At 43.6% G+C, this 23,822-nt stretch overlaps 2 protein-coding genes across 2 annotated transcripts in view; both read right to left on the reverse strand.

Annotated features, from left to right (window-relative positions):
* si:dkeyp-113d7.1 (uncharacterized protein LOC407709 homolog) overlaps positions 1–416 on the reverse strand; it is a 14,379-nt gene extending 13,963 nt beyond the window's left edge. Inside the window, exon 1 of the mRNA XM_046038544.1 lies at positions 184–416. The gene's annotated coding sequence lies outside the window, so the exon portion shown is untranslated. The remainder of the gene's footprint in view (positions 1–183) is intronic.
* A 5,092-nt stretch (positions 417–5,508) lies between these two features.
* si:dkeyp-113d7.10 overlaps positions 5,509–23,822 on the reverse strand; it is a 20,972-nt gene continuing 2,658 nt past the window's right edge. Inside the window, exons 2-5 of the mRNA XM_046038504.1 lie at positions 12,818–13,117; positions 12,303–12,677; positions 9,895–10,118; positions 5,509–9,752 (exon numbers count right to left, since the gene is read on the reverse strand). Of these exons, the coding sequence (XP_045894460.1) occupies positions 9,501–9,752; positions 9,895–10,118; positions 12,303–12,677; positions 12,818–13,117 (1,151 nt within the window). The 3' untranslated portion in view covers positions 5,509–9,500. The remainder of the gene's footprint in view (positions 9,753–9,894; positions 10,119–12,302; positions 12,678–12,817; positions 13,118–23,822) is intronic.

The raw sequence follows: 23,822 nt of genomic DNA on the forward strand, positions 1-23,822 counted from the left end.
TCCGGGCGCAGCGGGGAGCGGCGGGAGGCCGCAGCACCAAAGAAACCAACTGTGTCAAATTATGAAATGTGGAATCTGTCAGACAGAAGAAGCAGCAGCCAGGCAGGAAACCGAGCGGCGAGAAGAAAAGGAGCTCACCGGAGCCGAGCAGGCGGGTAACAACGGCGGGGAGCGGTACGTTACCTGCGGGTGGTCCGGTTCATGGCTGTCCGTCCGCCTCGGATCACTTGTAACTAAACTCCGCCGGACCCGCCACGTCCACCTCGGCAGAAGAACCCGCCGCCTCTCCTCCTCTCCTCCCCTCTATCACTGACTAATTCCGCTCCCTCCTTCCTTCCCTGCTTTCCTCCCTCCTTCCTTCCTGCCTGCCCACTGGCCGCTCGTGCACACACACACACCCGCTCGGGCGGGTATGTCGGTAACTACGGCAACGGTAGTAGGTGGGTATAGTTCTCAGCGTCGCGCGCAGCACCGATTCACCTCAGTTCCACGAGCGGGTACGCGCGCGACACATTGTTACAGCATCACCACCTCGCGCTCGTTGTGTTGTGCGCGTGCCCCCCCCCCGGGTGTTTTTTTTAGCTCCACGCGCTCGGTGTAGTAAGATAAATGAATGAATAAGCGAGGAGCACGCGCCCCGCTGATCCGGGTCAAGTGGCGATTCGCTGACGTCCCTCCAGGACCGTTAACGTGCTTATTAAATAATGATGCAGCCAGCCGAGATTCTGATGAAGTTATTGATCTGTGCCTCTTCAGAAATGCCAAATTACTGATGAATCCAGGTTCTCAAATATGATAGAATACTTTTAATTTTGGTAAAATCAATATTTTGGGGGTTCATCCTGCTGCTGGGACAAAACGACACATTTCATGACATTTTCTGATGTTTTATAAACCAATCAATCAAGAGAAGACCTGGCAGACTGTTGCTCTACATAACAGGGGCGGCTGTGGCTCAGGAGGTAGAGCGGGTTGGCCGTTAATCGGAAGGTCGGCGGTTCAATCCCTGGCTCCCCCTGGTTGCGTCTCGAAGTGTCAAGATACTGAACCCCGAATTGCCCCTGGTGGCTGTTCCGCCAGTGTTAGTTTCCGTTTGAATGTGTGTGACAGATGTAGTGTAAAAGAGTGGTCGAAAAGACTAGAAAGTACGGAGCATTTACATAAAGATGGCCGACGCCTGAAACTGAGCTGCAGCACGCTGGCCATGACCGCAGAACAGGCCTCGCCATGGTCGACCATAGAAGCTGAGTGGATATGAGGAGCTACAGCTCATACTGAAGGGCCGACATACTGAAGCAGAGCAGGATCCCCTCCCTTCTGAGACAGTATTCCAACACGATAACGACCCCAAACACACCTCCGAGACGACCACTGCCTCGCTAAAGAAGCTGAGGGTAAAGGTGACGGACTGACCTGAACCCTACTGAGCATCTGTGGGGCTCCTCCAACAGAAGGTGGAGGAGCTCAAGGTCTCTAACATCGTCGTCATGGAGGACTCCAGAGCCAACCTGTGAAGCTCTGCTGAACTCCAGGCCCAGGAGGGTTAAAGCAGCGCTGGAAAATAATAGTGGCCCCACAAAATATTGACACTTTGGGCCCAATTAGGACATTTTCACTTACTTACACTCACTTTTGTTGCCAGCGGTTTAGACATTGACTGTGTGATGTGTTATTTTGAGGGGACAGCAAATTTACATTGTTATACAAGCTGCACACTCACTACTTTACATTATAGCAAAGAGTCATTTCTTCAGTGTTGTCACATGAAAACATAATCAGATATTTACAACAATGTGAGGGTGTACTCACTTTTGAGAGATTGTATATTCTAGATTTTGTTAGTCTTTAAATGTGATTTGATTACAATAAGAAGACAAGACTTAATCATGTGACAAGTATTTAGGTAACATTTCTGAAATATGAATTGAACAAAATGCTCACACAGATGGACAACATTCAGAAGTTTCTATGGATCCTGTGATGCACTTTTCCAGCATCACAATTTACCGAAACGTCGGGACGGTTAATGCAGGAACCTCTGGGTCTGAAAAGTGAATCAACTTAAACCTGCGTCCTCTCCAGCAGCCAGCAGGGGGCGACTCCAGCGGCTGCAGAAAGAAGTGTGATTGTATAGAAGTCTATGAGAAAATGTTTCCACTTCTCAGCTGATTTATTCCCTCAGTAAACACTTTCCTGATGAGTTTCTGGTCTCAGTCGCTAGTTTCAAGCCTTCTTCAACACAGCATGATGTTCATTTAGTAAATTATGGTCCCGTTTAGAGGAACAGAGACCAGGAAGCAGGGGAGGCTTTAGGGCGGGGCTACCTTCTGTCCTCATTGAAAGGTTGCCAAGGTAGCGACCCGTTTGTTACAAGCCAAAATTTCACAGTTAATGTGAATTACAGAAGCACCTTGCTAATAACCAAGATCGCTAAATCTACCCTCTTGTCCAAATATGGTCATGTCTGGTTCCAAAAAACCAAGATGGCCACAGCCAAAATGAAAAATACGAGGGTTGTGACGTCACGGCGGCCACGTCCACTCATTTTACTGTCTGTGGGACTGTTGCCTTTTATCGTTTGTTACAACAGCTGTAAAGAAGACTCGTCAGGCCAGCTGGTCGTTGTTAACATTTATTGGTTTTGTTTGAACTGTAACACTAAAAAGTACCCGATCTCAATGACTAAAACATGTCATAAAAATAAAAAACACTATCACCATCATCACATCATCATGGCAGACAGCTTTAACTTGGCGTAAGTGACATTCGGACCGCACTGCTGTGATCAACACGGGGCACAAAATTAACAGTGGATATTCGCTTTCACTGGTTTTAGATGTAAAAAGTTGGCAATTATTCACTCAAAACTGACACTGTACAAAGGTCAAATCCATTTTCAGTGAATTCTCACATTTATTGAAAACGGAAATAAACTTTCCATTTTCTGACTGAAGTTTGAACTGTCCATCACTTAACTTCAGCAATTTTTCTAAATCTTATTAAAAAGGAAAAGATTTGGTTTTATTAGATTGCTTAGTTACAAAAAAAAAGGGCACATTTTTTTTTATCAAAAGTATTGCAGCAAATCCAAAAAACTGAGATGAACTTTCTTTGACAAATGAGAGCAAGTCACTTCATTGGGATTATACAGGGTCACGTTTCCCGATGCCATTTACAAACATACAATCTGCTTAAAAATGATTTAAATGGAAAATAATCACACTTCTAAAAACACTAAAGCATCCCTTTCATCCCCTCATTTGCATCGAACAATAAGATGACCTGGGATCGTTCCCTGAGGAACCCCTGCAGCAGAAACTCCAGCTCTTTCTCTTTGAGCTGACCGTGAAGGGTTTCACTCAGGAACCCGTTTGTAAGGTCCCTCCGGGCTCCCACACAAGCATGGTTAGCTTTTACTGCAGAGCTGACTCCCGTCTTTCACAGCGTAAAAAGGCTGAACTCAAACAAGGTTGTCTTCTCTCCGCACGGGAACCACACAACCACTTTTAAAAAAACACAACATAAAAATCACAGGAGTCGAGATGTGCTCCAATATGTACAAATGAATGTCATCTGAATGCGTCTCAAATAATAACTTTCATGACCTTTTTACAACTACAAACTGACTGACTTTAAAAACGGTCAGAGAGAAATGCATCTGGTGGGATTCTTTATTATGAAGCACTTCATAAGCATTGATGGGAGGGTGGCGTGAGACATTTTCCGATTATTTAAGATAACAAAGTCTTAATTACGAGATAAGGATAGAGCAGTATCTCACAACTTGAAGATAAAGATTAGCGATGCATCGATCCGACTTTATCAGTCGATACCGGTACCTTGGCTTTGGGTATTGGCCGATGCCGAGTACCGATCCAATACCAGTGTAAAATTAATAAGCCGTCTGACTGAAAATATATCGCAAAGCATCATCAAAGTGTGCAGGAAAATTGCAGGCGCAAGTTTGAAGCCTGAAACGCCTCCCTAGGGAGGCGCCTGGGGGAATCTTTACCAGATGCCCCAACCACCTCAACTGGCCCTTTCGACACAAACGAGCACCAGCTCTACGGTCATTTCTGACTGTAATGACTTGGCTTCTCACACACAGAATGCAGGACTAGGATCGGAATTTGAAGAAGGCCCATTAAAACCTGGTTGATCCTAGCCACCCTACGAGGTTCGGACTGTGAAGAAGGCCCGTTCAAACCTGGCTGATCCTAGCCACCCAACGAGGTTCGGACTGTGAAGAAGGCCCATTGAAATCTGGCTGATCCTAGCCACCCAACGAGGTTCGGACTGTGAAGAAGGCCCGTTCAAACCTGGCTGATCCTAGCCACCCTACGAGGTTTGGACTGTGACCCATTCAGTCCTGGTTGATCCTAAACACCCTCTTCGGGCTGTAGATACAGGACGTCAACATGCAGGACAAACAGATTTAGGAATTCATTTGTCCCAGCTGCCATTGGGCTTTTAAATAATTCACTGTAATTCCATTCTATTGTCTTAAAGTTTTACTTTAACTGTGGTCTTCTAACATATATTTCCTTTTGCTTATTTTAACATTGCTTGTTTGTTAGTTGTGACTGTTGACAGTTTTGTGTTGACTGCTGTCTGTACAACAGATTTGCCCCTCAGGGACAATAAAGATATCCTTGATCATTATTTTATGTGTAAGCCAACATCAGGCTCGTCTTAAACATTGCTTCCTAACGTTGTAAAATAAAATGCTGTTAGCTCTCCTATCAAAATGTTCAGGTCTACCGGCGCATCGGGCCCCTTTTCACCGACACCCGATCCAGCTATCTGAGTCAGCATCTGCCGTTATCCAATGTCAATATCGGATCGGAGCATCTCTAATAAAGACTGCACAATTACAAGATTATTTTTCCAAAGAAAATCTCATAATGATGATTTTAGCATTGCTTAAATACAAGCAAAGATCTCCTACTTACAAGATCTGTACCACAGAATTAGATATAAAAACGCCATCTTACACCCATGTAATCTTCAGAATACAAAGCTTAAACACATTTATATAGGATTAGTTTTCATTTACCGGGTCCCTGTATTGTGCTGTGAATAAAACATTTCAGTTTCATTTCTACGCCTGGTTTTTGGTCTCAAACTCACATTTGTCTTCATACTTAACTTTCCCTTTTTGTGTTTTGCCCGACCAGAAACATTTCTCTCTTCTATGGCTTTGTAAACAAAGACAGAAGGAGCACTGATGGGCTAACAGGTCACATGATGCTGCTGCCGTCAGGAGGAAACCTGTCTCTAATATTCACCTTTCTATTCTGTGTGCGTCAGGCAGCAAGAGGTTAATGAAGATTAAGGTTTCCAAATTATAATCTTAAAGGATAAATTCCGTAATCAGTATTTTTAAACCTGGGCCATGTGTCCACATATTGTTGGTGTTGAAATGACTCGTAGGTGCAGAAAGTTTTGAATCTGTGCAGTAGATGCCGTTTTTAAATCTGTGCAGTAGATGCCGTTTTTAAAAATCTGTGCAGTAGATGCCGTTTTTAAATCTGTGCAGTAGATGCCGTTTTTAAACAGGAAACTGAAGCGAGACTTCAGTTTCCTGTTTAAAAACAAAGGGGGTCACCCGGAGTCCCTCGTAGAGATCCTTTCCATGATGTTGTCAGACTCTTGGTGTCACAGTCTGAGCCCGTCGCTGGCAACAAGAAGCTCATTCTGTGGACGCCATTTTGACAAAGGAATACGCTGGAGCATCTACTGCACAGATTCAAAAACCTTTTGTATCTATGAGTCATTTCAACACCAACATCTGTGCAAAAAAGGGGCCCAGGATTAAAAATATTGAAATTAACCTTTAACGGACTCCATCTTCAAACCTGAGAAGCTTATACATTTGCAGTTTTGTGGTTTCTACCCGACAGCATCAGCCGCCGTGTAACAAAAAGCTGAGACGCATCCAACATGAGACAGAACAACAAATAAAACAAACGCACGTTACGGTAGTATCAACGGCCCACGTCTACTGAGGTAACAATGTTTGTGTGGAAAGAGGGGGAAAAAATTTAAACACTTGAAATGTTTTACAAGGAAAATGAGGTATGTGAACACGCGTGGAGGCTGAAAGTGCAATGAACCAGACAAAGACGCTCGGCGAAAAGTGGTTGGGTAATTCAGATGTTAGCGAAGCAGACGAGAAGCTTTAGTTATTTAAGCAGTGTTCAGAGGCAGAAATTAAATAGTAAATTATTATATTATCAAATTAAAGTATGATTTCATGATCCACCCAAATCAAATCCAAGTTTTCATTGCTGATATCTTCTAGCGGTGGTCTGGGTTTGGTTCAACGTCATCTTGTTATTCTGTTTTTTGCTGATGAACGTTCGCCAGCAGCTGTGAACAGGCTTCTTCTATTATTCTACAACAAATCAAACTCCGGCCGCTCGGCAGAGCTTTGGCTTCATATTGCTTAAAACGTTTTGTTCAAAACACATAAAAACAGAATTAAAGTCTCACTAGAAAAAATTTTCAGTTTGCACATTTACAAAAGAATAAAAAACGATGGCTTGTTTGCGCTGAAGCGTCGCGGATTAGGATGCATCACTGATGCATTGATCCGTTATCCGATCCATCCCTCTATCTCATCCTGTTGTACGAATGCTACAGAAGATAAAGCATGTTTTGTACAGAGACTCTCAGCACAAACAGATGAAATTAAAACGCTGCGTCAACAGAGTCTGGTAGTTGTTGGGAGATTCTCCATCCATTGGTCTCTCCAATTAAATGACTAATTTATCATCACTCACGCTGGACCACTTGAATTTCACAGTTATATTTTGGTTTTTAACGAACATACGTGGAGACGTTGGGGTTATATCTTTGACGTCACTTTAACACATTTTACTGGATGGTAAAGTGTAAAAAACATTCTTAAAATTTTGACTGAGAATTTTTGTCTTTTGAGAGCGTGACTTTGTTCTTCTAGGGCAGTAATTCACATGTTTTGAAGAAATCATTCGTTAAATCATTTCAGGGTTTGATTTAATAAACAAAACGTACTGGAGAACATTCAATAATAATGAAGTCGAGTTGCGGAAACCAAGCCAAGTCCGATTTCCATCCTCTACCCTTTTTGTGTATCTGTTTCCATGTCAGGTTCAGGTCTCTCCACGGGTCTGTTTCAGATCATGTCCAAACCTTTAGACCAGTACAGACCTCTAACAACAGGCCCTGAACGCTGGTGCACCAAATGAGTCTTCAGCGTTTTTTAACATTTTATGTATTTGTTGATTACTTTCTTAAATTACTTCATTTCCATTATTCGCTGCTTTTCCCTGTTTTGTACGTACAGCACGCTTAAAGCGCTTATAAAAGATCCGTTCCATAGATATTCGTCATTTCTTTGTCTCATTTATATCTGCTGGATATATGGAAGCTCATTTCTGCTACATAAAAATACAATTGTTTCCTTTATTCCAAAACAATCTGAATTAATTATTTTAATTTATCGTAATTTTTACAAAAAAAACTATGAAATTGTTTTTCCTCACCATAAATAAAAAATTTGGATTTAGTGTCGCGTTATTATGACTTAAAACAAGTGTTTAATATTTGTGTCCCTTTCTCACATTTTATTTCTTCTTCTGGCAGTAATGAGCTTCCGTACAGATCATCAAGAAGCCAGAGAAAATAAACACCAACAATGATTTTCAGCTAAAATAAACGCATGTAGTCTCGTTTATGTAGGTGAGGTATTTGTGTGTTACCATGAGGTTACTGAACCGATCTGGGCTGAAGAACGAGGGGGAGGATGAAGCAAAGACAGAAGGAACCGTCGCAGATTTAAAAACCTCTCTCTCATTTCATCATCAGTTCTGTCTGAAAAGTAGAAACTGTACAACAAAAGGATAGAAACGGCCTGGATTCACATTCAACGAGTCCAAACAATCGACGCCACTGATTAAGTCTGTCTTCCGTTGTTTTGTTTTTTTTTCTTTCAACGAGTAGCGACACAAGGATCCTCCGCAAAGGGCGTCCAAAAATTTTAAATACGACGACAAGAAAAAAAAAACTTAACCTTGGAAACCTTTTTTAAAAAGGAGAAACGTCTTCTAGTTTGTTGAGGAAAAACAATAAAAGAGCACTTTAAAAACAAACGGGTAGAAAAATCTGAAGGTCACGTCTCCCTGTGACAGTGACCGTCCACGCTGTACAGGTCCAACACGAAAAAACACGATGGGAAGGGGGGCACGAAACAGGAAACGAAGCTCCGACTGTCCGGCTGCCGAGGAGACGAGCTTATTGCAAAATCACCTGCCGGGACTGAAATTCACCTGCAGCCTCTGGAGCTCGTTTCCTGGTTTGTAGAAGTTTTACAGAAGAAGAAGGTGGATGTTCTGAACATCAGCTGGGTTCACTTTGATTCCTGTCTGTCCCCCCAGATTACACGTCTGTCTGAAGTTCCTGTTCCAGATCCACTCAGAGGGGTTAATCTGGTCCAGAGTTCGCATGCAATAAAACATCTGCTGATTTCAAATCCTCACGAATCCCTTATTTTGAAAATCCATTCTAGTTTCAGCTTTCAACATTTGTACGTTTTCAAACTTCACAGTTAAAATTCAGGGGGGGGGGTCATTTGTTTGGTTATTTTCTAATAGTTTAAACTTTGTGGGCTTTGATCAGAAATCTCTGATCGTGGAGAAACCCGGGGTGAGATCTGTGTTTTAAGGTTTTTATGTACTTTTTAAAAACAAGAAGCTGAGATTAAAGATTCAAAAAGAGATTCGTCTGAACTGAATGAATGCCGACCGTGAACCAGATCCAAAACAGAACCAGCTATCAGACCTGAACTCCATCTGGCCTCGGGCGCCAATCTACCGTGTGATCTCCAGAGACGCTCCGATTGGTTCTGATGACGAGGGACAGACCGATTTTAGACTTTAGCTGACGAGCGAACACATTATCAAACAGGTTTGCTGGGTTTAACTTCATATCACGTCTTATATTTAGAAACTTTATAAATATCTGAAGTGTTTTTACTGCTGAGTTTTTTGTTTCAGTTCACGGTGTCTGAGTTAATTTATCAGTCAAATCAGAGAAAAGCTCCGTCACTCTCTGCTGTTTGTGTTTTTGTATATCTCAGTAAACGAAATGATTATTTGATCAATGAATGAACAGATCGATTGATAAAGAAAATGAGTCGTAACCCTGACAGAAAGTCCTGTACTGACCCAGCAGGACTACCTGGAGCCAACTTCCTGTTGTATTTCAGAATAAAAGGGTCTAAAATCGCCGTTTGGTTTCTGCTTCGTCTGTTGAAGGTTGAAACTTTTCAGCTAAACTGGTTTCAGGGAACAGCTACTGGACCCAGATCCGGATGCGTTTCCCTTTCATGGTTTCTGGTCTCAGGTGTGTGAATCCTCCTCTGGTTCTGCTCTAAAGGTCTGGACCCGGTCTGGTTTGTGTTGGACCCTGTTTCTGTTTCCATGTCAGCCCAGGCGACTCGCTCGGTCCCGCCGGGTTCAGGACCGGTTCCCGGGGTGCTGGGTCCGGATGTGGCTGCTGAGGCGGGCCGCCGTGGAGAACTTCCTCCCGCACTCCGAACAGCGTGGCGGCGAATCCGAGGGGGTCCCTTCAGGTAGAGAGAACGCGGACGACGTGTCGGCGGCGGCGTTCTCTGCGACGTGAGTCTGACGGTGAGCCTTCAGGAGAGACATCCGGCTGAACCTCCGACCGCACTCCTCGCACTCCGACCACACCCGCCTCCTCTTCTTCTGCAGACACAGACAGAAAACACGAGGAAGTACTCAGATAAAGTATTAATACCACAGCGAACAAATACTGATACAGTCGTTCAAAGTATTACTCGGGTATTAAAGGATTCCGTGTGAGCGAGACCGCCACGCCCTCCCTCACCTTCCTCCCTTTGTCCTCCCCCTCTTCCTCTTCTTCCTCCTCCTCTTCCTCCTCTTCCCTGGTTGTCAGGGGCGACGTGCAGGTCTGGCCGGGCGGTTCGACGCCATCTGTCGCCAGAGCGGCCAGCGTTTCGTTGGCGGCGGCGTCCTCTTCATCCAGCAGCTGAGACGGCAGAGTCAGGAGACGGTGGAGCATCGAGGCTGACGAGCGGCGACCTGAGGACCCTGAAGACAGAGACCCGTTACTGCAGTAAAAGTACTAATACGACATCAGTACAAGTAAAAGTCCTGCATTCAAAACGTTGCTCCGTTTTGTTTGACCTGAATCAGTCGCTGTATCGCTCGTTACAACCTCCAGACGACCGTTAATAATAATGTCATAAAAAATCGAAAATCCCTCTGGTGTGTTTTTTCTCTGAGGTGCAGGATAATGACTGTGGGCTGAACTCGAGTGTTTCCTCACTGCTGAATCCGACTGCAAAGTTTAATCTAACTTTCCCCTGCATGCATGATACACGGCAGACGTGAAGTTTCTCTCATGAATGTGAGACTCTAATGTCAGAGAAGTTTTTTACTTGTAGACTAATCCTGCTACCAGTCAGCTGACTGTCGATGATAAACTCTGGCAAAGTTCCCGACGGTTAGAGTAACCGCGTTCCATAAATAAAAACCGTTTGTTTGTGTCAATAAACACCACGGCCGAAGACTTTTCAGCCGCTCTGAAATCTGGTCGTGTTTTTGTTTTTTTAATAAGAGCGCTGAGGGAAACTTGATGTGATAAAATGACCTTACAGAGAAGCAGGGCGAGTTAACTTTCGCTCTGGTTTGTCTGACTCACTAACAGCTTGGAAACTGAAGCTCTCAGTGTATAAACATGTGCAGCTGTATCTTTACATCATACATCATATTTCACAGGCGCTATGGTGAATTTTGCATGCACCTGCGTACGAATTCTGCTTTTAAACGCTAAAATATTTTGTGAGAATTTGAACACCTGAGCTACAAAACGTCACCACGGGAAGACCTCGTGGGAGCGCGGCGGCGGCGGCGGTCTTTTCTCTTGCTGCACGAAGTTGGAACCTCAGTTCTAAGCTTACAGTAAGCTCACGCAGTCTACCGGAGGTCTTTATTCCCCCGCAGCTCACGTTAAGACTATCAAGTCGGCGAACGGCAGCCGCAGTCATCTCGGTAGCTCGACGCTGACAAACATTTTCCGATTTTATCATGTAATATTAACTTTAATATGACAAGTTAAAACTCACAGCTGCAGAAGAAGCTCTTGTTAAGTGACCTCTCTGGAAGTGTCCTCCTTTACTGTACCAGAAAATAACCAGTAGGTGGTGCTAAACATGAGAATAATCAAGATTAACACGACACACAGATGCGGCACGGTGGTGCAGCGGTTAGCACCGTCACCTCACAGCGAGGAGGATCCGTGGATCGAGGTCTTTCTGTGTGGAGTCTGTCCAGAGACATGCACACAGAAAGGCCCTTCGGTGTGAACGTGTGAATCTGGGCGACCTGTCCAGGGTTCACCAGTGACAGCTGGGATTGGCTCCAGCGCCTTCGTGACCCTGCAGAGTTCACTATACTACTGACTACAGCTGCAACAGTGCTAACCCATAAATATTATTCTCATTACATAGTATTTAAACCAAATAATAACACTAATCAGAATATGAAAAACAACAGTTAAAGTATATAAAAAGTTATAACAATACTTACTCAAGGATTAATTTACTTTGGTAGAGAAATTTTGAATTCAATAACATTTTATCGCAATGAAAGTAAATATAAAAACATTGAGCTGCCAGTAAATATTAATATATGTGAATGAAACTTCTCACAGTTACTATGCTTCATAAAAGGAACAGAATGATGATGTGAAGACGCTCAGCTGCAGATGTTGTCTTCATATCTCTGAACGCATCGTCCAGTGGAGGGCAGTGACGAGTCTCCCAGTGTGAAACCCTCAACACTTTATTTTATACAGTTATAAAAACACACTTTAACTACATTGTTGGCTTTTTATACACTTTTAGATTTATTTATTGTATATATTTTTATGTTTCTCCAGGACTGGTATCTGTAGCCTTCTTTTTTTAATAATATGTCTGTAATTTTATTTTTTCCAAAGATCCTTTATGATTTTTACTGTCATATATTTATTTTTTATATATTTGATGTTTCAAGATATATTTATCTGTATAAATCTGAATTTTCCATCACATTTATATTTTTATAAATAAAAATATTTACTCTAGTTTATTAGAGATAGATATATATAAATATTATTGTTTCTATATTTTTTTTGTTTTTCTTTCTCTGAGATTCGGTGTTTCAGACTGAATTCCCGCCTCCTCCTCGTCTCAGGTGTGAAGTGTTCAGTGAGCGGGGCCCCTCTCTCACCTGTGGGGCTGGCGGGCGGTCCAGGTGAGGGTCCAGGTGAGGGCCCAGGTGAGGGCCCGGTGGCGGTGGTGGCGGCTCCTCGCCTGTTGTTCCTCTGACTGTCTTCGTCATCCGGGGAAAACACCTCCATGTCCTCCAGAGGAGTCCAGCGGGGGTCCAGCTGGGGGGAGGAGGGGGAGGGCTCCAGGGTCAGAGAGGGGGCGGGGATAGGCTGCACCTGCTGCGCCCCTCCGTCACTTAGACCCCGCCCACCACCTCCTCCTCCTCCGAGCTCTTTAATCTGCCAGACGTCGCTGCACCACTTCTGACCAAAGACTTTGTCCAGGATGGGAACCCAGTCCTGAGAGACCGAGAGGACGGGGGGGCGCTCCGGGTCTGAGGGGAGAAACAATTTGTAAGCATGTTTTTGGATCTGTATCACCTCTGACCGCAGTGATGTCACAGCGTCCTGAGGTACACCTGTGCATCACTGCGGCCAGGTGGGCGGGTCGGCGTGTCTGCGGCTCTGCACTCACCGCCTCGCTCCGCCGTCTCTTTGGACGCCGGGACCTCGGCGAGCTCCTCCCGGGCGTCCTCCGAGCCGCTGGGTGACACCGAGTCGTTCTCCGACCCCCTCCTCCTCCCCCCGGCTCCGCCTCCTCTCCCCTTCTCCCCCCCTCGGTCGGAGCTCCGGTCCAGCCGCTCCTCCAGGACCCGCTGCTCTCGCTCCATCTTGGTGATCTCCAGCAGGAGGTCGTCGAACGAAGCCTCCACGATCTTCGTCAGCTCGCGCACAGCAAAGTCCAGGACCTGCTCCATGACGGACTTCAGCTGGTCTGCAGGGGAGACAGGAGAGACCGCCGCCGCCATCATCATCATCATCATCAGCTGTAATTTGTCTAAACAATAAAACTGTCTGCTGGTTTAGAGGTTTACATCACTGTCCGTCAGCCCTGAACGCAGCACAGTCATCGCGCGTGTCTGACCCTGAACAGGCGTTACCCGCCACACGATCGATCCATCGTGGCGTGCGTCAGGATCAAATCAAGCTTTTAATGCAAATCTGAAACACATGAAGTCCTGAACGCAGACTCGCCGGTCTTCAGATTTAATGTAGTTTAATTAATTTCACGCAGCTGATCACAGAACGGGCTTCACGCAAAGACCTCAGACAGCGTGATTAAAAAAGGTTTGTGGCGAGGAGACTTTTCAGCCGCTCTGAAATCTGGTCGTGTTTTTGTTTTTTTTATAAGAGCGCTGAGGGAAACTTGATGTGATAAAATGACCTTACAGAGAAGCAGGGCGAGTTAACTTTCGCTCTGGTTTGTCTGACTCACTAACAGCTTGGAAACTGAAGCTCTCAGTGTAAAAACTCTCCACGTTGTTGTGCTGCTGTGCGTCCGTTCGCTCACTGCTCCTGAGTTTAGTCACATCTTAACGACACATTTTGTTCATTTAAAAATCCGGCAGTCATTGAAGTAGTTGTTAAAGTGGAGAAACTCTGCAGACTCCTCTGTCTTTATGTCAGCAGTTGGGCTCATACAGTTAATAATTAGAAAACAGCTTTGACGTTAATGCACATTTGAGATATATATATATATATAATTATCTAATGTTAAAGCTTGGTGAAATGTTTCAGTACATTTTAGCCCAGCGATAATTTTGGTCTCTTTAATCGTACTTACCGGGAAATATTCAAATATTATTCATGGAGGGAGGGAGGTTATAAGTTAAGGGGGGAACAAACAGGACACGGACATCCAGGAAAGGTTTTTGCATTTCAATCTGTGGAGTAAAAGTAAGAAACAGTGTCAGTGTGGAACTAAAGCAAACATAAATCTGTTTTGTTTTCACGAGTTACAGGGAAACGATCAGTGAGCGTTTATTTTCAGCGCCGTTGTTGATGTTGTTATTTCATTCATTCCTCATAGATGTGCTGCTTTTTTCCTTCTCTATGTAAATAACTGAGGTGCAGGTTTAAATCGCTTTTGCGCCCGGGCCTGCGCCGTACTGGGTTTCCTTTTTGACCTGGGGAAAAAGTGACGACCCCCCCGGTCGACACGGTATAATTCGCACGCTGGTTAGATTATTTATAAGCATTTGATTTGTGGACTCTGGGTGGGAATAAATATGTTTTCCCACTCCTATTCGAATATGTAAAGAAACTGAGTTTCAAAGATTTCTTTTGCTGTAATATAATAAATGCATTTTGTTATTTAAACATTTTGATTGGTTTTAATTACTATTCTGTCTGACATATTTCAAAATAAACATATAAAGTTTATAAACCGGTGACAAACTGTAAAATCGGCTGAGACGATGATTTTAATGGGAAAAAATATTCTGTGTTTTACAAGCAAATGTTTTAGAAAAGACCAAAGATCATTATTTTGTGTAGAGTTTTGGTTCTGGAGCCCAGAGCCTCACCAGGACACGAAACTCGAAGCTGCAATACAAAATGCATTTGAAAGACAAGATTATGTATTATTAGCACAACTGAATAAACATGTGCATTAAAGCATGTTAGTGGATTTTCTCCACTAAATTAGAAGATTTAGAGACATTAACGGTTCACAAATTAAACAAATTATGATACTAGCAATGGAAAAAAAGTTAGCAGCACACAATCTAAACAGGCAGCCTATTCATTCATTTGAAAATATGTATTTTTGTGGGGGTGGTATTTAATTTTATTTAAATATAGGAGTGGTGCATGTATGAAAAAAAGATTTCAAAACTTTATGTATTTATTTTTTTACCCCTAACACTAAAAGCAGTATACTAGCATATTATAAAAACAATCTTCATAGTAAACATTACTTATATTAGAGCAGTAGACTCTGCGAGGTGGACGAGTGATGCTAAAGAGTGCTGAGATGGTAAATGCCAGTTATAATACACCATTTATAAGAAATCATTCATCATTTTCTTTCCCTTCTCAGCTTATTTTCCGACATTCATACATCATAGTTAATAATAATTAATATTGGTGAACACTCAATTCTTCCTGGATATGTTCACTCTAATTACATAATTACTTTATTAAGTTCATATCACATCATCATCAGAGTCCCTGTGTGTGAGAACCGTTTGAAAAAACATTCACTAACTAACAAACTATCTAGTAACTGATGCCAACGTCAGCAGCAAAAGCTGTTAATGAAGTTCCAAAATTTAACAATGCAGAACTTTCTCAATCAAACCTGGAGCCGTTCACAAGAAAGGTTGAACTGAGAGCAACTGGACTTCTTCTGAAACGCCCAGCTGCTCCCGATTCAGCTTTTCTTGGATAAACATGACCTGGATGAATCTTTACAGATGTGTAGGTTTGTCTAACGCTGGAGTTCACTGGAGCCTGAAGATGATCTGCAGTGATGTTTTTAATAAACCAAACATAAACACAGTCATGTGTTCTTTCTTTGTGGAAAAAGTACCTCACATATTTTTGTTGTTGGCCTCTTTAGCGGTTGTACGGTTGCTCCTGTTGACCTGAGTCAATCGTTTTTTTCTTCCTCTCCATGTCAGGTGGGAAACCAAACATTCATACTGTGGTTCTTACTGCTGAATCATTAATAGCTGCTAGCATACAGGCCCGGGCTGGCTGTGAAAGTATCACATTATTATAGCAACTGCTGTATTTATAGTATTATATTATAGTAATTAGTATTATTAATATTATTATCATTTGTAGCCATTTTGCTATAATTACGCTTCACACAACAACTGTAGGCGACCTGAGCTCTTTTCTCCGTGAGAGGGACGAGTTTAGAAAGTTGCGATTTTATATATATATATATATATATATATAAAGATTTATTTAAAATTTAATACAGGACAATCATTGATGGTCACCTGTCTGTTCTACCTGAAGTCATAAAGATTACATTCGTCATTAAGATCAGTTCACCCTGGTGCCACGGGATTACTAAAAGGTAAATCTGATCTGAATTTTAAAACGTGTTTTCAAGAGGAACACTTTCCAACGTAAGGTTGGCCAAAAAAATGTGAACAAGGTAGGTGATAGTAGCTGTTATTGTCAAAAATATATGTCCTCCTTTTAAAAAAAATAGTAATGTAACTACATACACGTGTCACTGAGCTGTGCACATATTGGATAAATTACCAAAAATCGCTTAAAATCACAGTTTATTCGTTTTTCACGCTCATTTTCAATTCAATTTCAACGCCCAGGACTTCCGGGAACTATCTGCGGCCTCCTCCTGCGCTTTAATGCGTCTCCTCTTGCCTAGTTTTTTATATTAATGTCTAAACTGATTAATGTCTATAGCTGTAAAAATAAAACATGAACAACCCTATAATGGTTCTGAGGTCATATTTACAGGGTTTTAGGGGGTGATGCCCAAAACACGCTGTGCCGTCAATGTAAAAATCACTGTGGAGCATCAGAACCAACCAAAGTAATTTCACCTAAACTAAAGGTTGTACTTCCTCCCCAGTAGACTGATCTTTGTTCAGAGATATGGTGAAAATAACGGCCCAATGTGATGTGAAATCACATATTTGTCAACGTCAAATTTTCTTGTGGGAAGACCCTCAAACCCCCCTGACCGTGACCACCACCCAAACATTCATCTGACACTGAAGTGTTAAGCTATTCTAATCATGGACACAAGAGCAACCATACTACGCACAAAAAAACCAAACCGTGCTTCACCTCTGCGGCTCAGTAAGGCAAACACTGCAGATTTCAAACAAACGAACTGCTGCTCTTCAGTGTTTGACTCATCTGTGAGAGAAAATGGAATAAAAGGAAAAAGGGTTGGATCAACGACTCTGATCGCGTGAGTGCTGAGCTGCAACAATCGATTAAATTAAACACCAACCATTTTGATAATCGATGAATCACTTTGAGTTTTAAAATAAGCTTCTTAAATGTGAATATTTTCTGGCTTTACGACAGTAAAAGTATCTTTGGATTTAGGACAAAACGACGACGTTTGGGAAACACCGATTGGCATTTATGATCATTTTCCGACACTTTATAGACTCAACAAGTAATCAAATAACCGACGGATTAATCGACAATAATAATCGTTAGATGCAGCAGCAGTTTGAGTTATAGGGGTTGACACATGAGACACATTTTCACTCCCAAAAATCCTGAAAATAGTGTTTATTCATATTAGAAATGCACCTCTGTGTAACGGACGGGCCTGTTATTCCAAACCCGCCCGCTGCTGCTGACTTTTACAATTTCAAATCTAAATCATCAGGGAGCCTCTGATCCAACCGGCGACCTTCAGATTCTGTAAACCCGTCACACTGATGATCTGCAGACTGCAGAGACTGTGACAGTCGCTCGGTTAAAATCGCCTAAATATCGGCGCGTGAAAAACCGATCATCCCTTCAATCTCCGATCCAATCGGAACAACCCTACCGGTTCCCCTCCAGCGCTCGGCCAGCGTCAGCAGCTGATGCAACTTCACATAAAAGCTTTTTAACGTCCGGCCTTTATTGTGAAGTGTCCCTGTGGTGGGTTTAAAGCTGCAGGATCAGCTGCTCCTCGCCACACAGACGGGAAATGAAGCGACGTGTTAATGTGACATCACTCCATCCATCCCCTGAACAACCTGAACGTGTCCAATCACCAGCAGAGGAAACCGCATTTAAGAACAGTTCTGAGAAGCTTCTTGAGCTACATCTCATATTGTGTCCCGTCTCAAAACAAACCTTTTCAAATAAAACCTCAGCTCCAGCTAAACGAAGACCGGCGCCGAGCAGCGTTACATATCTGGCCTATTCAGTTCTTCGGTTCATTCCCAGTTGGATGTTATTTGTACATAAAGCTCCGTCACAGAGAAATCTGAAACCGGTGCATCTCTAGTACAGAACCAGAGATATAATAAGTGAAGTGTGGGTTTTGAATCAGTCCTCTGGGAATGATTGGATGATCTAGATAAAAGCCGGTCTCTGTCGGTCTCCTCGCGGCTCTACGGGGGTTCATTTAATGATTTACACCAACAGAACCTCCTCCTCTTCGTCCTTTGTCTCCACAGTGAGCAGACGAGGGAAGGGCCCCCTTACAAAGCGACCTCTGACCCGAGCGTGTCGGGGCCGCGGCCTCATTAGCTCCCTGCACGTTCTTCCGGCTTTCTGAAGACGCTCTGCCGGCATGACCCCCACCTTCATGGCTCCTGCAGGAAGCAAAGCGAGCTACTTAGCAGCAAGACGCTAACACACAGCTGATTACAGCCGGGAGCAGCTATTAAATTAATCGCCAACTATCATAATATATCATCGATTAAATCGGTTTAAATAGTGAGCGTCTTCCTTTGTCACCTTTGAGGACGTCCTCTTGGGAAACGCTGATCGAATACTGAATACTCAGGAGCAGCAGAGGCAGTAAATCTGCAGCAGTAGACCCTCTCTGAGCTCTCTTGGTGCAAAGCCTAAGAATAAATCACTTCCCTGGGAAACAGCGGGACGAGCGAGTCGGCAGCAGCAAAGTAATCTTTCCATCCGGCCACTTAAGGCTGACAGGCTCAGATTGTTATTACAAGTGTCTGAGAGCATTATTGAAAGGATCCTTACAGTGAGAGACCTTTTATTAAAGAGCAAGATCCTGTTTGTTCAACCAGAAACAGTCGCTGTTATCGCTCTCGTCAAAGCCACCAGACTCCTTTGACAAATACGGTAATTTTACTTTGCAGAATACGGGAGTTGCTGGTCAACCGCAGCCTTGGTAAGTTTGTATTATGTTGTTGTTTTTGTGTCTTTCTTTGTGTTATCGTGTGACTCAGTTGTTTAAACCCCCTCCCCCCTCCCCCAAGCCACAAACTAACCAATCAAGGCAGCCGTAGACCAGAGAGGTAAAATGACTGTATTTGTCAGTGGAGTCTGGTGGCTTTGTAGGGATCCTTTTCAAAATGTTGTCAGACACTCATAATACCAATCTGGGTGCTGGTTCAGTTTGTCTTTTTCACATATCAGGGCGTGTCTATCATAAAGTACATTTACATATGCAGCGACGCGCACGCAGGCGTGGAGCAGAGTGGGCTTCCCTTCGCCGCCTGTCTGCAGCCACGTTTCACTGCCGCTGACCGCAAACCTGTAAAAAGTTAGTGTCGATTTCTTTAACAAAAACTACGAATAAACACAAAGACGTGATTAAATGTTAACTGTGACTAAAACAACATGCAGCTGAGACCAAAATAGGACTGTAGAGAAACTAAAAACCATAACCAGCACGCAAACATAGAAAACTGCTCAGTCCAGCACTGCATGATGGGAAATGTGGGCCGACGCTGCAGTATTTTAACCCACATTACAAACCTGTAAACTGACAAAATGTAGATGAGTGTATTTATTCTTTTTACTGGGCCTCGCCTTTACGAGCGTGCAGAGATTAACGTGAGAGGGAATCTGATGCTTTGCAGACAACAAAAGAAACGAGGTGAAGTTTGGACCCATTTTCATTCCAATGAGGGTGAGAAAAGAAAAGCCCTGAAGGCATTGCTTCATCAGAAGGGAACGTGGCCATAAAACATCTGGTGAGAACACAAACCAGCAGAGACTCTTCGGAAAGTGAGGCAGGTTTTAAGACGGATTAAGACAGTAGCACGGACGCTCCGCTGAAATAACAGATCGTGGAGCCAAAGATTTGCACTCAGCTTCAACGACCACAAACCAGACCTGAGATCTCTGTGTAGTCCTGGACCTCAGACCTCAGTTCAAGCTTCCACATAAAGACAATTCCCTGAAGAATAAAAACAGACCTCCAGGTGGTCTGGGATCAGGTCTGCTTGCTTGAGTCCAACCTAAAGCTGGAGAAGCAGCGTTTAATAGTTTTCATGCTCCACAAACCTGAAACAAAGATCTTTTAAAATCTGTGCACGGTTCGTTCTTTGATTTAGTTTAAAAACCGAATCGGAAAAATATTGATTTAATGTGTCCGACTTGTGTAGCTTTGTGTGTTGCACTTGAATTACCTGCTGCAGATACACTGGGGCGAGGGCGGTGCCTGAGTAAACTGAACATCAACCAGCGTTTGTCCCTGCATAGAGAAATTTTTGGCGCCGCCCAAAGAGGGTACAGCGAGCGACAAAGGAAGATCACCAGCGCCAAAATGATCAGAACTGGGGGGGAAAAAAAAGCACAAATGTTCCCACGAATGTTTTATAGCCATTTATCCACAGCCGCTGGATTTTACACCTGCAGCTGGCGTCGGATTAATAAAACAGCTGCTGCGCCTGAACGCTCGTGCAGCCGCGTGCGTTACTCGCCCGTCAAAGTCGTGAACCGACCGGCCAGGAGGAGGCGGGACATTAAAAAAAAGGTTGAGACAGCAAAGTTTAGAAATGTCGAACTCGTCGTTCTGGATGCACGGTTTTTATTACTGACGAGTTAATTTGCATAAACAAAGTCTCACCACCATGTAGAGCAACTTTCTTACGCAATAATTTAATGAAAACAACTCACAAAATGAAACTGCTGTTTTGTCCAACTGGAATTAATGTTACAGGCTACTAACGGTACGCTGTGATCTGAAATTATAATAAATACACAAACATCAGCACTAATCACACCTCAGCCACAGCCGTGTGGGCTGATACCAGAGACCGCTGAATCTACAACTATCTGTAGGCAGATCATCCAAATCAGGAGTAACATGTAAATATATTCTCATACTAACATTAAACCTTTACTCCTCCAGGTTGGGGATTTGTTTTCTTAATCAAATGTAGAGATTTCGCTCACTCATTGCCTTTCCTGTACTCATCAAGTTTTAGTTCTTCTCTCTTTATGCTCTTTTTTTAATAAAGTTGGTTGGTTGTTACTCAGTTATTCGCTTAATCCCTCACCAGCAAGATGCAATTTCCACGACAGTAAACAGCCAACGTGAACTGTTATTAGTGAACTCTGCGAGCCGTTTCATCAGTTTGTCTTATCCCTCCTTGTTAAAAAAACCTCGTGTGGTACTAATAAAGTTGCCTTATTCTGGACGTGGGAGTAAAATCGCGCTCAGGTTCAGGATGTGATTGGCCGTCACTGCTGTGAGGTCACCGTGCGTCCCGAGCTCCTCTCTCTCACGCCACCGGCCTGGTTTTTCAGGGAGGGCTGGGGTTTGCGTGTCAGCAGTGTGTGTGTGTGCGTTCGAGTGAGCATCAATGTGTGCATGCATGTGTGAGAGCGAGGCGGCGGCGGCCTCCTTTCTCACGTGTCTCTGCATGTGTGTGCGTGCTGCAGCAGCGGCGGTGCAGCTGAAACACACCCAAACAAAGCAGCGTCTGAACGTGACTGACAGAGTTTGTGATGGAGGAAGTCAGTCCTGCTCTGACGGATTAGTTTCATCTGATCCTCCGCACAAACACTCGCCACGTCACAGGCGTCCCGTAGATTCAAACCCGTGGAAATTATTTTTTAAGACTTTAACTCCTGCAGATGCAACATTCTGCCGACATCGCTGTTTCCTATTAGAGAAAATGATTCCCAGTTAATATTTATAATATTATTTATAATATTTAATCAGAGGAACACCAGCTTTAATTTTGTCAAATTAAAATTTTAAAAACAAATTACGACAAACTCTTGGGTCATTGTGCAGGTTCGAACGTTTGTTGTTTTTCTAACCGATCGCGTGAATCTGCGAGGCCAAATTCTCGGTTCTTCCCTGCTCAGTTCACGCCGAGTCCAAGTCAGGTAGGAAGGAAAGAAGAGAAAGGACTTCTGGGTAACAGCTCAGCTGCTGTGAAGCACAGTCACACATCCTGAGTAATTAAAAACACACATTTCAAGGTCTGCTTGCTTCTAACAAGAAGTTGATTAAAACTGAGGTCCCTTTAAAATGTCTCGGACCAACTCGCCGGCTGAAGGATAACTGGGACTATTTTTCGCCCGCATCTCTGGCTTTCTGAACTTCAGACAGTTGCCCTTTCTGAGTCGTCTTTTCTAACAGCTCGTGCACGGCGAACACGCCGCGGTCCAGAGCGTAAAGCTGAACACCGACGTAAACAGGAACGTTACCTGCGCCGCCGTCTAACATCAGAGTCACACCAGACGGAGTAAATTATAAAGTCGCTCATATTTATGACGTTACGGCATTTATTTAATCCTAAGAAAGGACAAGAAAAAATATAAAGACCTTTGTAAACCAAATGTAATCCTTGTAAGGCCCCGCGGGTCCCCTGGAAACCGCTCAGTATAAACGCAGCGTGCAGTCCTGCGTCTGGATTCAAACATTAAACTTCAGTTCAGTCTGCGGTTTTAAACCAGGTATAAACTGATAATCTCTTTGGGTTTGTTGGTCGGATGAAACTTTACGGATCAATGAAGAACGTGTGTCGCAGCGTCGATGATCTTTGTACTTCTCGTCACTTCGTTTGTTTCTGAAAGAGAACGTGGCGCTCACAAATTTGCAAATATCAAGAACACCGCAAACAAAGCAGCGCATTTTGTTTTGCATATACAAAAACGTGCCTATCAAACAAACACACGACACAATCTAACAGAAACGCACACATCGTTTGCAACCCTGCAAATAAAACAACACATCCGCTGGTTTTGGTTTTTGGCACAGTCTGAATGTGCTGAGGATTTTCTCACAAAGATCTGCAGGACAGCGGATTTCCTTGAACTTTAAATATCATACAACAAAAAGTCTTAAAATAAGAATTAAATATAATTAACACTTATGTGTATTTTAATGATGTCCGCTCTGAGCGCCGGTACCGTAACAGCACTAATAGACGAGCATCAAAATCCAAGCGGCGGCTGGTTTGACCTCAGTGACCTTGGCGTTAAAGGGGGCGTGATGTAAGGAAACTCCCCGTCAGGAAACCCGTTCCTTGCATTTCACACTAAACGACACAGTAACGTTTGAATAAATATGGAGGTCAAGTTCAGTTTGTGCTAAAACTGTCCCGAGTGAAACCGACAGGTGTCAGGTGTCAGGTGGACGACAGAAACGGTCTCCATGACGATCCCACAGCTGGACACCGTGTCCACCGTGTCGCAAAAAAGTGTGCGATTTAATAAAACAGTAAACGTGCGTGGCGCTCTCAGGGCGCGCTGCAGTCTCGCTCGAGCGCGAGCATGATGGCTGCGATCAGAAGATTGATTTATGAGCAGCGTACCAGTAACCTAGCAACGTTCGACTAGTAGCTTCACTACTATATGAAATCATAATGAATGTATTGAATGATGAATACGTCGACAGTGTGACGGAAATCTTTTTTAAATACTTGTTTTTAGTATCACCGTCCGTTTTGTCCTTCTGCATTAACAACTGTTATTAATCTACACTAGTATCCTAAGGTTTCCACAGATGCACCTCGTGCTCCTGAAACCCACCCCTGACCTCTGCGCCCCCCTTCAGTCCAAAACCTGTTAGAACCAAAATGGACTGCGTCCAGACGGAGGCTCGTCGAGCTCGGCCTGAACTAAAACTCTGATGTGGAACAGCAGTCGGCGCCCTCCTGCAGACACGGTCTGGCCTTTGGAAGTTGACCTGGCGACGCGTTCGAGCGCTTCTCCTGGAAGGAAAATCTGACTTAAAACCCGTGAATTTTCACCACCAACCA

Source organism: Micropterus dolomieu, linkage group LG02 (assembly GCF_021292245.1).
Source record: "Micropterus dolomieu isolate WLL.071019.BEF.003 ecotype Adirondacks linkage group LG02, ASM2129224v1, whole genome shotgun sequence".
Lineage (NCBI taxonomy): Eukaryota > Metazoa > Chordata > Actinopteri > Centrarchiformes > Centrarchidae > Micropterus > Micropterus dolomieu.